The following is a 13,670-nucleotide window of genomic DNA, read 5'->3' as shown; positions in this document are numbered from 1 at the left end:
CTTTTTATTAGGTTTAACATTATTATCAGACCTGCTACACTTTAAATTTCGCTATGTTTTGCAAGTATTAGTGTTAAGTATTGTACTGGGGTACCTTGAGCCTATGGAATGTTCCAATGGGGTTCCGCTCCACCAAAAAGGTTAAGAACCAGTGGATTAGGCATATTGGAGCGACAATTCTAAAAGCTAAGAAGAACACATTATAGCATGGGGTGTGCAACCTTCAATACAGGAGGTCCAGGTAGAAATAACAGGGTGAAACCTGTTACGGCATTGTAAAGTCGTACCTGGCGTGTATAAAACTAGACGCACAGGGATTGGAATTACTTGCACGTACCAAGTTGAATTTAATTGAAAACTGATTTCGCTACCTGTACACCATTCAAAATTGCCACTCTTGTGGGCCGCATTTGGCCCATGGGCCAGTCGCAGGTTGCAAAACCCCTGCATTATAGTATTTGTAAATTAATATTATTCACAATAAAAAAAATTATGATGTTTTTCTTGGATTCAAATATTTCAACAAAATCAATGAACCGTGACTTAACAGCATTTATAATTTATTTATATCTTTCGTTTTCAGCATCCAGATCACTGAAAACACTTATCAAGCAGAAAAACAATATCATAAAGAGAATATGGAACTCATTGATAAGGTATTGAGACCAAGGTTATTCTAGCCCTCAGTTATGTTGTAGTGCTTGTTACGCCATCCCACAATATTGGTTACCCTGGCCCACAATTCTGGTCCCACGTTTCAGTTTAGTGCAAATTTGATTATGGGGATGGGTTTTGATGTAAAAGAACATGTTATTAGTCCCATAACTAAATTCGTTAGGTATATCCTGCTAAGAATCCCGTAATTGCTGTAAATATAAGCACGATTAACCCTCTGATTTCTACAAAACTGTAGCATGGTAAATTGTAGGAGTAACCTTGGTGGTGTTGAACATTTATATATACAATCTTATAGTAGAAACAGTGTGTACCAATATGGAGGTAACTAATTTTGTTCGTCTATTTTACATCAAGTTGTGTAGAGGGACTGAAAGATATGGGTAGGGGGTATATCCACTTGGCTAACATAGACAGTCCCCGAACTCGTAATAGAACTAAAATCGGAATAAAATTATGGCCTAACCGTAACCTGGTACACACACTAAGGCTGAAACAGGCATCTTGATTCATCAAGTTCAGTTTATTATATTTTTGCCACTGATATCCAACAGTATGTGATGGGCTACTATTATTTGAGGACTGGACTGGAGGACTGGAGCCTTTCTTACTTGGAATCTTGTCATAAGTAATGCTGTTGGTTTGATAATAATTATTCAAGCAAAAGATTTCCGCCACATGGTGGCGCTAAATGTTCAAGTTATTTCAAAACAAAAAAGGTGGCAGTTTTATCTTAAAAGACATTGAATTATCTTTACATGTTCAGATCCACGAGATGGTTGCTGTGATGAGGCATGCTGCGGATGTTGATGATGAGCAATATCTTAGAGATTACGAAGAGTTATCCCGATTGCAAACAGAAAATGACGTTTAAGAGAAATGCTGATGATATCTAAGAGCTCATTTGGATCAAGACTTATAACCACTGAACAGAAAGATTCTGGAAAGACTGAAAAACCAGAGAATGAACCTAAAATGGTGCTCACTGACGATTAAGACAGTTATACATGAAGGGGAATCCCCGTAAGACTACTCCCAACAATCAGTCAAATAATTATATTACAATAGGGAGGAAGTTTATGTTCCTTTATATTGTTATTCCTCGTGTTTCTAATGAAACTCAGTATTGAGAAAATATCTGGTTCATACAAAGTACTCAGCACAAGGCTGTAGACCAGTTTTCCCAAACTGGAGTCTGCGGTCCCCCGGGGGTTCGTGATGACTGCACAGGGGTCCATAACTATATGAAATGAGTCTGATTAATCTTTATTGATTTACTTCAACCTAAAAGGCAAAGGCAATAAAAATTTTATTGCCTTTTGCAATGCAACGACCAGCATGTGTGAGGCAGCATTTTCAATTCTTGCCAATATGATGCCAAAATATGGGCCGACACTTGTGTAATAGAGTCGAGCCTACGCGTTTGCTCGCCACAAATTGCTCTCCGATAATTGATAAATTGTGCAACTCATCCATCATAATACTGTCGTTTGTGTTGTTCATCCTCCCTTGCTAGTAAGGCATAAAAATTGATATGGCTCAGCGCAGGGGTCTCCAACTCGAAACATGTCGCGGGCCACTGCTTGAAATTTATTGACCACATGGGACGCAAACCAAGAAATTAGGTACAAAAATGGGTATCTGAACGTATTGTGTTGAAATTACACTTGAATCTTACAGCAAACGAGACATGAAACATATTCATTCAATTGTGCTGGTTATTTGGTCTCGATGTTTGGCCTTATTTTGCGTTGGTGTTCTAGTCTTAAGACAACATGCAAATGCTCGTACGTTAGTCGTGTGCGGAGGGCTGACTTGCTAACTTTCATAGTCGATAACTGCCAAAAATCGCAGATATGCAAAGTGAATGTGCAATTAGTTTTGCAAACCTTTCTTCGGGCGGGCACAATGGACTGACTAAAACTCGTTTATTTCGTCACAATGAACATGCGAAATGAAATTATCGCATTTATAATTGCATTATAACAATATAATAAAGCATGAACGTGGACAACAGGGGGGAATTTTGCTTCACTTTTACAGTCTGTCGGACCGGACTCTTGATGATAAATGACACGATAAAACATACTAGAAGTTGACATCGTACTAATTTAGTTCCATTCCAACTGGCTGGCGGGCCGTATGCGGCCCGCATGTTGGAGACCCCTGGCTTAGCGTGAGGGTCCGTCAAAAATAAATTTACAAACGGCTTCGCTATTTCAAAAGTTTGGGAAACACTGCTGTAGGCAAGTAACTCTAGCAACAACATGAAAAATTGGGAGAGAATATATGTTCCCTCATCTCACTGTAAAACTTTGTGTTTTAGTTGAAGTGAAAAAAAAGTTATTCGTGGACTCCGCACTAGACATGCAACACGCAAAAAAGTGATTAGCACTCGAATAATGGGGAATCCGCATGACCCTTGATTTTTTAAAAAGAATCAACCCCCAAAAAATTCAAAAGTCAAAAAATTAGGGAGATGATATATCTTTCTTTTGTCTTTCTTACTGTTATCCCCAGTGTTCGCTTGAGCACAGTATTGAGAAACTATATCTAATTCATTTGAAGTACTTTACACAAGGCTTTTGACCAGTGGTTTTCAACAGGGTTCCAACTGTCAGTGCAGTCCCTAGTGTTCCTCATGTTTGCATTTAAATTGGACAGTCTATAATACTATATTTGTATTGTTTTTATATAACTGAATATCGGGTAATGATATATAATAAAGGTATTTCGTGAGAGACTTTCATGTGCTCTGCATCAAATTGCTTTTTCACATTTTTAATCGACATAATTTACAGGTGTCCCTTAAGCTTAACCCTCGTTTATAAAGGTTGAAAACCCACTGCTTTAGACAAGAAACAATGAAGTCTAAGCGCAGTGATCTAAATTCTTTTGCGCCTTGATTGGCATATCCCCTAATTTTGCTATTTGCATATTTTACACAAGTTTTTATACTTGCTTTAAGTCCCTTATCATGTTCCATATTCATGATTGGATGCTTGTTCAGAGTACCGTTCAGGGCAATTATAGCCACAAAAATTATCAAAAAATGCCCCAAAAATATTAAATTTGAGCAGCCACTGGTATTTAACGATATGTAAGGAGATAATATTTGTTTGTAAGAAACAAAAATCTTTTCGGTTCGACATTGCCTACCCAATCTTACACACCCTGGGGGGTGGAGGGCGTGAGATTTGAACCTGAGACGTGTAATCTGCGATGCTGGCAGTTAAGTGTTACGCTTTAGCTGCCTAGGCCATTTTACTATTCGATGATATGCCCATATGGAAACGGACAAATACATTTTCTCAAAATATTCGCATTTTCATCTTATGAAATAATTGATCGAGAACATCTTTTGCACAATGGCTACAATGGTAATACTGTTCTGGCCTTTGTTGTAGTTTTGATGAAGGCAAGTTCAACATCTCGGTTCAGTATCCTGTGCAGGACGCAGTGGAATCCGATTTACTGAAAGTGAAAAGAAAATGTTACAGGAGTCAAAAATATGTAGTAGGAGTGTAAAAAGAATTCATACAAGAGCCAATAGAACAAAACTAGACAATATGTACACTATGCTAGTTTATTATATCTATCCAAGCTACACATATCCCAAACTACAAAACTAATTTTTTGTTACTGGTAAAGTTACAGTATCTCTGCAAAATATTAGTCATTTACATATCAGTGGATGAATGTACAGAGCCTTGTCCGGAGGTAAAAACATAAAAATAAACATGGTATAAAAAACTACTAATTTCTATGTTATTCAAATCATTATATTCTACACAATTAGCACTGCAATAATGAAATGGCAAAGCAACTACTTGAAATCATAAGAACTAGGGTGAGATAAAAGTGAGGCCTTGGTCTTATATTATTAATTGAAACTGCACAGAACACAGAGTGTCTCATTGAAGATAGCGATTTTGAGTTTTCATTTGAAAGCTTTTAAAACTATGTGATTGTGATATCATATATGACGATATAGTACTTTATGATGTCCATAGGGCTGGGCTTTTCAAATCGAAAACTTGAATCGAATAGTAAATTATTAGAATCGGAGAATATTCCATTTAAACAAGCAATTCTTTTATCTACCTACGATACCAATGCAAGTTCATTACTCAATTCAGTTTCAAGTTATGATTATCCAACTTGTTATTTCAGAAATTTAAGACTATAAATCACAGCGATATTTTGCCAGAGTGTCAAATGAATAAAATTATCTCACCCATATTGATGCATCAAACATAAATCCTTTCGCCTCCAATGCTTCTCCCAGTTTCCTTATATGGTTTGGATCTGGATATTCATTGCTGAAAAAAAATAATCATGAACGCTGTTTGTGCATGTTCCTAGAAAAATAACTTTTCTGTTTAACAATAAAGAGTATTGAAATACAGAATTGGGTTCTAGGAATAAAAAAATTTCGGAGCTCCTGAAGCATGGGAACCAAGATGGTAAACACCCGAACGTAGTATGTGTACCAGGTTTGGACACGGCCATAATTTTATTCCAATTTCATTTAGTTCTATTACGAGTTTCGAGCCAATTACTCCCGTAGTATTTCTACCTGTCATTATAGCCTAACCTAAAACCAGGTACACATACTACGTTCCTGTGTCCGCCATCTTGGTCAAATACTTCAGGAGTACCAAAATTTCGTCTGAGCAATTGAGAAAAAGTCATGATGGGTATAAACTATGGGTTGACAAACATTTCAATTTGTCATGAGTGACCTATTTAGTTTGTGTTAAAAAATTTGTATGCCAATATATGTCAGAAATATCGACTTTTGCTTCAAATTAAAAAACCTAAAATTAAAAAAATAATTTAAAAAATGCAACTCTAGTTTTGAATTGATACCAAAAAAATGTCAAAATTAACTTCGCTCCCTGCTCACCTCACAGGTTATTACAATTTCAGATGAAATGAAAATCATACTAATTTATAAAGTCATAGCAAATAATCTCCTGTACACGATGACAAGGCAGTTTCATTAACATAGTTGGTCAGAGTGAATTATAAGAAATCATTGATTTGATAAGTCTGTCAGAACTGCTTGTCTGGGGCCTTGCTCGGGGTGAAGTATAACAATACCATTGGTACCAATACCATAATTTAGATATCTAATCTATTTAATATATACAAGTCGTAGTCTTAATGGTTGAGTGGTTGTTTGGGATCTTTGGATCAGACCCGGGTAGTTTAGAAACATTAACGTGTCGTTAAATGAAGTAAATCATCTTCATATAAAGATAGATGAGTTCAGTTCTCTTCTGAGCAAAGACAAGAAAAAAACGACTGGATAAAACAAAATAATTTTTTGAAAGCTATTTTATCCAATATGCCTTTTATGCTTTGCAAATCAAGAAAAATAAATTCCAATATCCTTATTGGTGAAATTTATTCCCTATAATTTTATTTAGCTGTTAAAATTGGACTCCCAAAAGAACTTTGTGTTGTAGTGCAATACGAAGGGATAATAAAATTTTTAAATTAGTTTTATTCCTTCCTATTTCCTAACATTTCATGAAGTAAGTTAACCACCAAACATAAAACACGCAAGGTACTTACTTCTCTGGTCCTCCAGTTTTATTAGTCTTATGAGGAAACTCATCGTTCCAAACAATTTTTCCTCTTCTGTCACCAACTTCCTGAATCTTGAAAATCAATCCTGCATCGAATGCTTGATAGAGTAAGTTGAGACATATCCGTCCATCATTCCATGGCAAATATTCAGTGAATTCTTGAGCTTCATATGAAACCCCCTGAGGAAACAAACATAACTAATCATCTCCCATACCTGGGGGTTTGTCAAACTGATATAAATATCAGAATATCTATGAAAGTTTAGCAGAAGTTAAAAATTTTCTAACAAAATACTTGGTGTTTCTAATAGCTTAATTCAACTTGACAACCCAACAACTTAATTAAACATTGAAATCAAAAATTATAAGGAAGCCCGCTAAATATTTAGCTTGTCATGATTTTACTGCACCATTGAATCAAATTCTAAATTAAACATAGAAGAACTAAATTCTATAAACAAATTAAATTTAAACAAACCACGAGTTTAATATTACTCAAGTTTCAACAAGCATGATCTATATATGGCTATGTTATGATTTTACTGCACAAATGGCTTCTATATTCAAACTTTTTCTCAATAAAAACCTTTAAAGCTTTGATTTCCATTAGAACTGAATTCAATCAGCATACCAGTTTAAATTAATCATAGATGGACAAAGCATGAACCAGAGTCAACCCATATAAGCATTATACAGAATAATGCCTGATTCTGTATATTTCTATGAGGAGCAATCATGTGAGTGAATGCAAAGATTCAGCAATACTTCTTTCAAGCTTCTGGACTGTGCAATGGCCTAACGCAGTGGTTACCAAAGGGTGTACCGCGGTGCACAAGTGTTACGCAACAATAGAGATGGACACTGCTTGCTGCAATTTCCCAAGCTGCAGTTTATTTATCTGTTTATTGTTGAGTTTGTTTAGAGTTTCAAAATAAAATAAGGCAGAAAAAAGTTGACATTAGGCGTATATGTTTACAAACATAAAGTACACATTTACAATTTTATTCAAATTTTCTACATAAGCACGCTGTTAGCAGTTTTTTCCCTAATAATTTAGCGTCGCACAAACAAAAAGTTTGGGAACAGTTGGCCTAATGGTTGAAGAGTTGGACTGAACTAAGCTGACATCACATATTGAACATCTCGGTTCAAATCCATGCCAACCACCTCACCCAGGATGAAATAAATTGGATAGGAAATGCAGAACCAGAAAATTCGAAATAATGATATCTCCTTAAATATCATTAGATATCAGTGTCTGATAGCTTAAATTTCATTAAATATAAGATATGACAGAATTAACATATTTATCCTGGGGAGAGAAAAGCCAATAAGACGACTTAATCAAGTGGTGAACCACAGCCTCTCATCCGGTTACCAGTCTATGACACATAAGAGATTGCTTAGCCAGCTTTTCGTTTTCGGAAGCATGGACTTGATGGTGGAGGAGGCTGTAACAGACCAGTGGTTACCAGGACTATTACTAGGTCTTTGTCATTTTATCAAAATTGCCATATTTGGAGAATTTATTAAATCAAAGGTTATAACAGAAAATTTTCTATATTCCATCGAAACTTTTGCTCACATGTTCCATTTAGGGAATTTTGTCATATATAATGATTTTGCTTCTTGATTGACAATAAGATATACATTTGTGACCCCTTACTGAATCAAGAAATGAAATTCAAGAAATTCACAATAACAATAATTGTACCAAAGAATTCTAGGCAAACTATCAGGTTATGGGCATCCCTAAATATTACTTTCAACAAATTGTAATTTTCCATTTATTGCACTGGTATTTGTTTCAGGAAATATATTTTAATTGATCGATGTTCAAATTTACTAATGTGCAATGGGGATTGATATTAAAAACAAAAACCTTATTGATTAAGAATCTTGATTCCAGTAAATCTGTAATTTATTTTCCAACCAACAATTAAATTTGTTTCTTAACTCACCTTCAGACTTTCAGCAGGAAATGAGTAGGTGATGACAATAATCCCCTCTCCTTCATATCCTGGCAGTGATTCTCGCAACCAATCGCATGACCTCCTCCCACCAGACGGTTGTTGGTTGATTAATCTTAGATCAGAAAAAGTTTGACTTGATGACTGAGATTCTGCACCTGGATAACAGAAACCAAAACTTTTAAGCAAAAATGCTTGTGATTGAGGGGTTCAATGATATTTATAAGGTACCAAGATATGTAAAAATTATAAATTGAAAGAATGAAAATTATGGTACCTAGATGTAATTGAGCTTTTTTGTGGTTATTTGAGTTTTGGGACAATGCCATGGTCTAGTGCAGGGAGGTCCAAGGTTGTCGGCCTCGCGGGTCACACTATTACTTTTGTATTGTTCATGGGCCACAATAGTGCCAAGAATAAGTCAACAGTGCAATACAAAACAAGCACTTTTATTGTCCAAGCACATTGATCATTATTTGTCATTTATCAAGCTAAAACATGCAAAACCACCAAAAAAACTTACTAAAATGTGCAACAATCTTACAATATCTACATTAAGTGTGAGATTTCAAACTCTTCATAACAGAGAAAATGCCGTTTTAGATTGTCACCGACACAACTTGCACACATATCAAGCAAGCATTGGGTTATTTCCTCTCCTATATTCAGTCAGAAATCTGTTTGAATCGGTCAGCTTTCTTTTCAAACTCATGTTTACAAAAAAACTTACAAATAACTGCAGATTACTTGATTACCGAATTTGAGATACAGGAGGGTAATACCTAACTTTTCTGACATTTTTTGTAATACTGTTTAGGCTGGTTGCAAAAAACCACCCTGCGGGAATTATATTGTCCGGCCATAAAATTAATATTTATTTATCAGGCATAGCCAACTTAGGTTGATAGATTCCTCATTAGATTTTTAATTTTCTATTGAGCCTATTTTGTTCCTGACCAAAAACATAGAAAGCCAGTTAACAATTTAAACTAGTCAAGCACATTATCCAACTTCGCAGTTGCCTCAGCTAGCCATAACACTAGTCAGTTCAGTGACACTAGTGATGTAACAATATGTTGAAACATTTTTTTTGGTTATTTTTATGACGAGACAACACCAAATGCGAATTTTTGTTTACCCTCCCGCAACGCGGGCCACAGATAGTGAAGAGGCGGGTCACTTGTGGCCCGCGGGCCTGGGTTTGGACCACCCTGGTCTAGTGGTTAAAGCGCTAAATTTAACTGTGAGATGGCATTACAGATTACACATCACTGGTTCAAACATGTTAGGTAGGCAATGCCTCCCACAGAGGGAAAAATATGCTTTTTTTAAATAAAATGCCTTTCAACATATCAACAGTGGCTGTAAGTATATGGCCTTGTTTACTAATTAACGTCTTCTAAAATTATTTAATGGAACAAATTTTTGAGACTAGAATTAAAAAACAATACTGACATAGGCAACTTCAAATATGCCGAATCGTGAATTTATTCAGTAACAGACACCTGGGTCAGAGACATCAGTTGAATTAAAATTTACTTCATTTTTATAGAATTTATAATTTATTCATAGATATGGTTTTGGAAAGCCAGGGCTTGTGAAATTAGTGCAATTTGGTTTTGTACCTATTAATGCACTTGAACATAAAAAAGGTCTTCAATATTATCGTATTTTTTCGCCAATAGCCAATAATCTGCAGCGAATCTTTAGCCCGAAAATGAAAGTTTTGATAAGAGATATTCCAAATTCAGTGTGAGAACCCTGATTCATGAAAACTGACTGGGAAGGCTCGTTATCCCTAATTTTCAGTATTTAACATATGACAAACCTTCACTCCTATTACCATTAGGTGGTGTGGAACTGACAGTGTCATAACCCGATGCACCTTCAATGGTAGAAAATCCTTTCTCATCATCCTCTGAAGAGCTTGAATCTGGTGAGGCCAAGGGTTTCTTTGCATTTGGTTTTTCTTCGGCTTTTGAAGACAGACGGGAAAATAATTCGTCCATCAGCGAATCGTAACATTTATCTGACTTTTTTACTAAGGGTTCGAGTCGAACTGTCTCTTTAAGAAACTCGAGAGATAAGTCTGTGAGTTTAATGAAACTAAACAAATCTTGAAAGATTTTTCTTCGGTTTTTGACATCATGTTTCACCCATTTCATCATTCCCTCATATTTGACAGCCTCCGAAGAATACTTTGTGCCTGAAGATTTGAAAAGTCTGAGTATGTCATCCTTACTGATATCAAGAAATTCACTTTTCTTGCTAATTTGTTCAAAACTTGTCTCTAAATATCGATTAATGGAATCTTTAACTGTCATTTGTTCAGGAACCTGATTGGTTTCAGAAAGATTCTTCAAGATAAAACAGTTGTCTATATCAAGGCTTGTCTCAAGTTTTTTGACGTCAGAAAATAATGCAGTGAATACGGATTTCTCAGCTGTTTTATTGTTCCTAACAATGGGTTCTTTGAGGACAGTTTCCAGAAGAAATTTGAAGGGAAATTGCTCAATCTTGAAGAGTTCAGAAACATCTACGTTATCTTTTCCTTTTGCCCATTCTACCACAGCTTTCCATGATGTTTGGTAAGTCTGGGTACTTATGTAACGCAAGAGATCTGATTTGGTGATGAATGGAAACATCTCGGAAGAAATAACAGATTCTAAATTATCAATCACAACCTGTACGGCTTGTTGTTTTATATCACGACGGTCATACATTTGGGCCAAGTTGATTACAGAGAGACAATTTATTGGAGAAATGTTAATTTCCAAGAATTGAAAACAAAGATTTGTCAATTCCACCATTCGTAAAAGATTGGAAGCATGCAGGATATGCTGAATGTTTTCTATCTTCAAATCTGCCTTTCCTTTATACATGAACTTTACGCATTGTGCGATCCCATCCTGATCGACATCCTTCATATTAACGTGACCATCATGAACTTCCTTCAAGTTGCTTGAAAACATGGCTTCAAAGTATTCTGAAGAGGCTGCCAAGACAGTACGGTGCACTCGGAACGATTTTTCATCAACGTTGATGTTGAAATCGCAAAGAAACCCTTTCTCTTTGAACCTGTCATATGATGTCATGAGACGATCTGACTGTTTTGCTCTGACCTGGTCTATTACTTTCGAATTCATCTTCATACATCAACAGACACTTACAATTTAATCCTTAAACTAAGATCTAAAAATATTAGTTTGATTTTTTATCGAGGATAAAATGCACAAACACACGTTTATCTATTACAAATTAGCTTCAACTTTACTAGTTCAGCTCACAAACTACATTAAACATTGTGTTAATAAGTTATAATAAGTATTTGTCTAGATCAGTTGTTCCCAGAGTAGGCGGTACCGCGCCCAATTGGGGAAAGCGATACAGAAGGGGGCGAAAAAGTCGAAGAGGGCGATGAAGGACAAATTTGCAAAACCTGTTTTTGTTCGACGACTGGCGCATCGTACATTTGATTGGTGTACCCTGCGCGTGTTTCCAGGTTTGAATCCAGTGGGCGATAATCACACACGAAAGGGTTGCTGGACTCCTCCCCGCCGTGAGGTAGTTTGCGTAGCCCATGGGTCTGTAACCTACGAGAGATGCATAACTGCTTGATTTTTATAAAAAATTTTACTTCGAGGTTTGGAAGTACATATATGTGTGACCTATTATTTTCCAAAATGAACATTACAAAGAACAAGCAAAGAACTAGAATTAGCAACAAGACAGTGTCACATTAAATGTCATATTTAATTATTTTTTTAATAAGACGAATGAGTTGAGTTCACTGGTTGTTGCATTCTTCGAGCACGACCACTAATATAACTCTGGCTTATATACTACAATGTGGCTATAACTTTCAAAGTGTAAATGGGAAAGGCTATGGAAACTGGAAAAATATATCAATCACTAATTTCATTATAATTTAACAAAGTAAACTCTGGAATATAATTTGGCTCAAGGTGTGGACCATTCTTTAAACAGAATTCTAACAAAGTTGAAATTTAGAAGTTCTACACCAGACTAAACCAAGCAGACACTAATAATATTCTCCAAGTCTCTAAAAGTTCACTGTGCATTCATACAAATTTAAATTTTGAATAAATAACTTGGTATATATTAAAAGGTATTTGGTATGGAAGTATGTGAATTTGGCAATGTACATTTTCTGTTTGGTTGATGTCTCTTTCCTGGTATATTAAGTCAAATACATACATATATCCCCACATATAGGCCGACCCCATAAAAACGCCCATAAAGAGTGAATTTGTAGAAAAAAAACTCATATGAGCCGATACTGCAAATTGTAACACGCCGTATGCACCTACTATCACAGCAAATTGTTGCAGAATTGAATTAAGTTAGCATAATGTCTTTTCGTTTGAGTACGATCAGAGTTATGGATATATAAGCCGACACACAATTTTGGCAACTTTTCTCTAGTTTTAAACTAGGCTTATATGTGACGATATAGTACTCAATCATTTTACCAAATCAAAAATCACAATAAGTCATCCATAACTCTGCTGAGACTTCAGAGCATAATAAAATCTGATTCCCTGATACTGTAATTACATGCACAAATTGGTACACTTTAAAAGCTGTTTACGTATTCTGCTACAGGTAATATTTTATATCAAATCAGTTTTACGCTATTAGTCTACAAATTGGAAGGTTCAGACAACAGCGCTAAGTTCAATTCAAACTAGGTTCTGTCACTCATATTAATTTTGGATAATTGGTTTTCCTTGCCATTCATTGTATCCTGGAATCAAAAAATAATTATCTCACACCAAAGTATTTACTGCAGCGGCTCCAAACCGGGGGAAACAGAGCGGTCGGAGGAGGGGGCAGAATTCATTTCCCATTTGCCTTTACAGGAAAACTCCCCATTCTTACTAGTTTCATTGCCTTATATGGTTTTTTCACAAGGTGTTTCACATTGTTGAGCATGAATTGTTTAAGCATAATGGGATTTGAAATCTACCAATAATAATAACACTATAAATACCCCTGAAATGATAAACAGAGGGGCCATTAGTGCTAAAAACCTCCGGAACTGAGCCATAGAAAATTGGGAACCACTGTCTCAGAGCAATATAACTGAAGCAAAATGCAGTCAATTGTATTTTGATAGTGTGTGAATTTTTACCTGTGTTCCAGCAGCAACAATATAGCAGATTTCAATGAAAATTGTCAACACTTTGAGAGTGATAACACGACCCAGGTGTTATCCAAATCCCGCTCAACTGCCCACAAAATATATGATATTAATAAGATATACCTACTACCAACGAAAGCTATCTATCTATCTACTTACGGTATCTATCGACTACAGTTACCTAATACAAAACTGGAATTAGACCGTTGCTCATATTTCCTAGAAAATTCTGTGTTGCAGAAGTGGCAATGTTGTTTGTAATTG

At 35.7% G+C, this 13,670-nt stretch overlaps 4 protein-coding genes across 3 annotated transcripts in view; 2 read left to right on the top strand and 2 right to left on the bottom strand.

Moving 5' to 3' along the window:
• The window catches only part of LOC120329781 (FGFR1 oncogene partner 2 homolog), a 443,159-nt gene extending 440,926 nt beyond the window's left edge, over nt 1-2,233 (top strand). The window contains exon 7 of the mRNA XM_078112444.1: nt 1,442-2,233. The gene's annotated coding sequence lies outside the window, so the exon portion shown is untranslated. The remainder of the gene's footprint in view (nt 1-1,441) is intronic.
• LOC144422696 (uncharacterized) overlaps nt 1-13,670 on the bottom strand; it is a 486,406-nt gene that overhangs the window by 139,855 nt on the left and 332,881 nt on the right. The gene's annotated exons all lie outside the window — the stretch shown is intronic.
• Nucleotides 1-13,670, top strand: part of LOC120332866 (FGFR1 oncogene partner 2 homolog) — a 424,145-nt gene that overhangs the window by 358,465 nt on the left and 52,010 nt on the right.
• LOC144422699 (uncharacterized) lies at nt 3,690-11,406 on the bottom strand. The gene is made up of 5 exons (XM_078112426.1): nt 10,071-11,406; nt 8,234-8,400; nt 6,259-6,452; nt 4,913-4,997; nt 3,690-4,149 (listed from the first exon to the last, which is right to left on the bottom strand). Exons 1-5 carry the CDS (start codon nt 11,392-11,394, stop codon nt 4,147-4,149), a joined length of 1,773 nt encoding a protein of 590 aa, XP_077968552.1. The 5' UTR covers nt 11,395-11,406; the 3' UTR covers nt 3,690-4,146.

Source organism: Styela clava, chromosome 5, assembly GCF_964204865.1.
Source record: "Styela clava chromosome 5, kaStyClav1.hap1.2, whole genome shotgun sequence".
NCBI classification, from domain to species: domain Eukaryota; kingdom Metazoa; phylum Chordata; class Ascidiacea; order Stolidobranchia; family Styelidae; genus Styela; species Styela clava.
This window is presented reverse-complemented; position numbering and strand designations above follow the sequence as displayed.

Excerpts from the sequence above, each read along its gene's own strand:
- LOC144422699 (XM_078112426.1), bottom strand. The coding sequence starts at position 11,394 with ATGAAGATGAATTCGAAAGTAATAGACCAGGTCAGAGCAAAACAGTCA. Across the intron at positions 8,401-10,070 it reads TAATGGTAATAGGAGTGAAG|GTGCAGAATCTCAGTCATCA; the intron begins GTTTGTCATATG and ends TCTGTTATCCAG. Across the intron at positions 4,998-6,258 it reads AAAACTGGAGGACCAGAGAA|CAATGAATATCCAGATCCAA; the intron begins GTAAGTACCTTG and ends ATTTTTTTTCAG.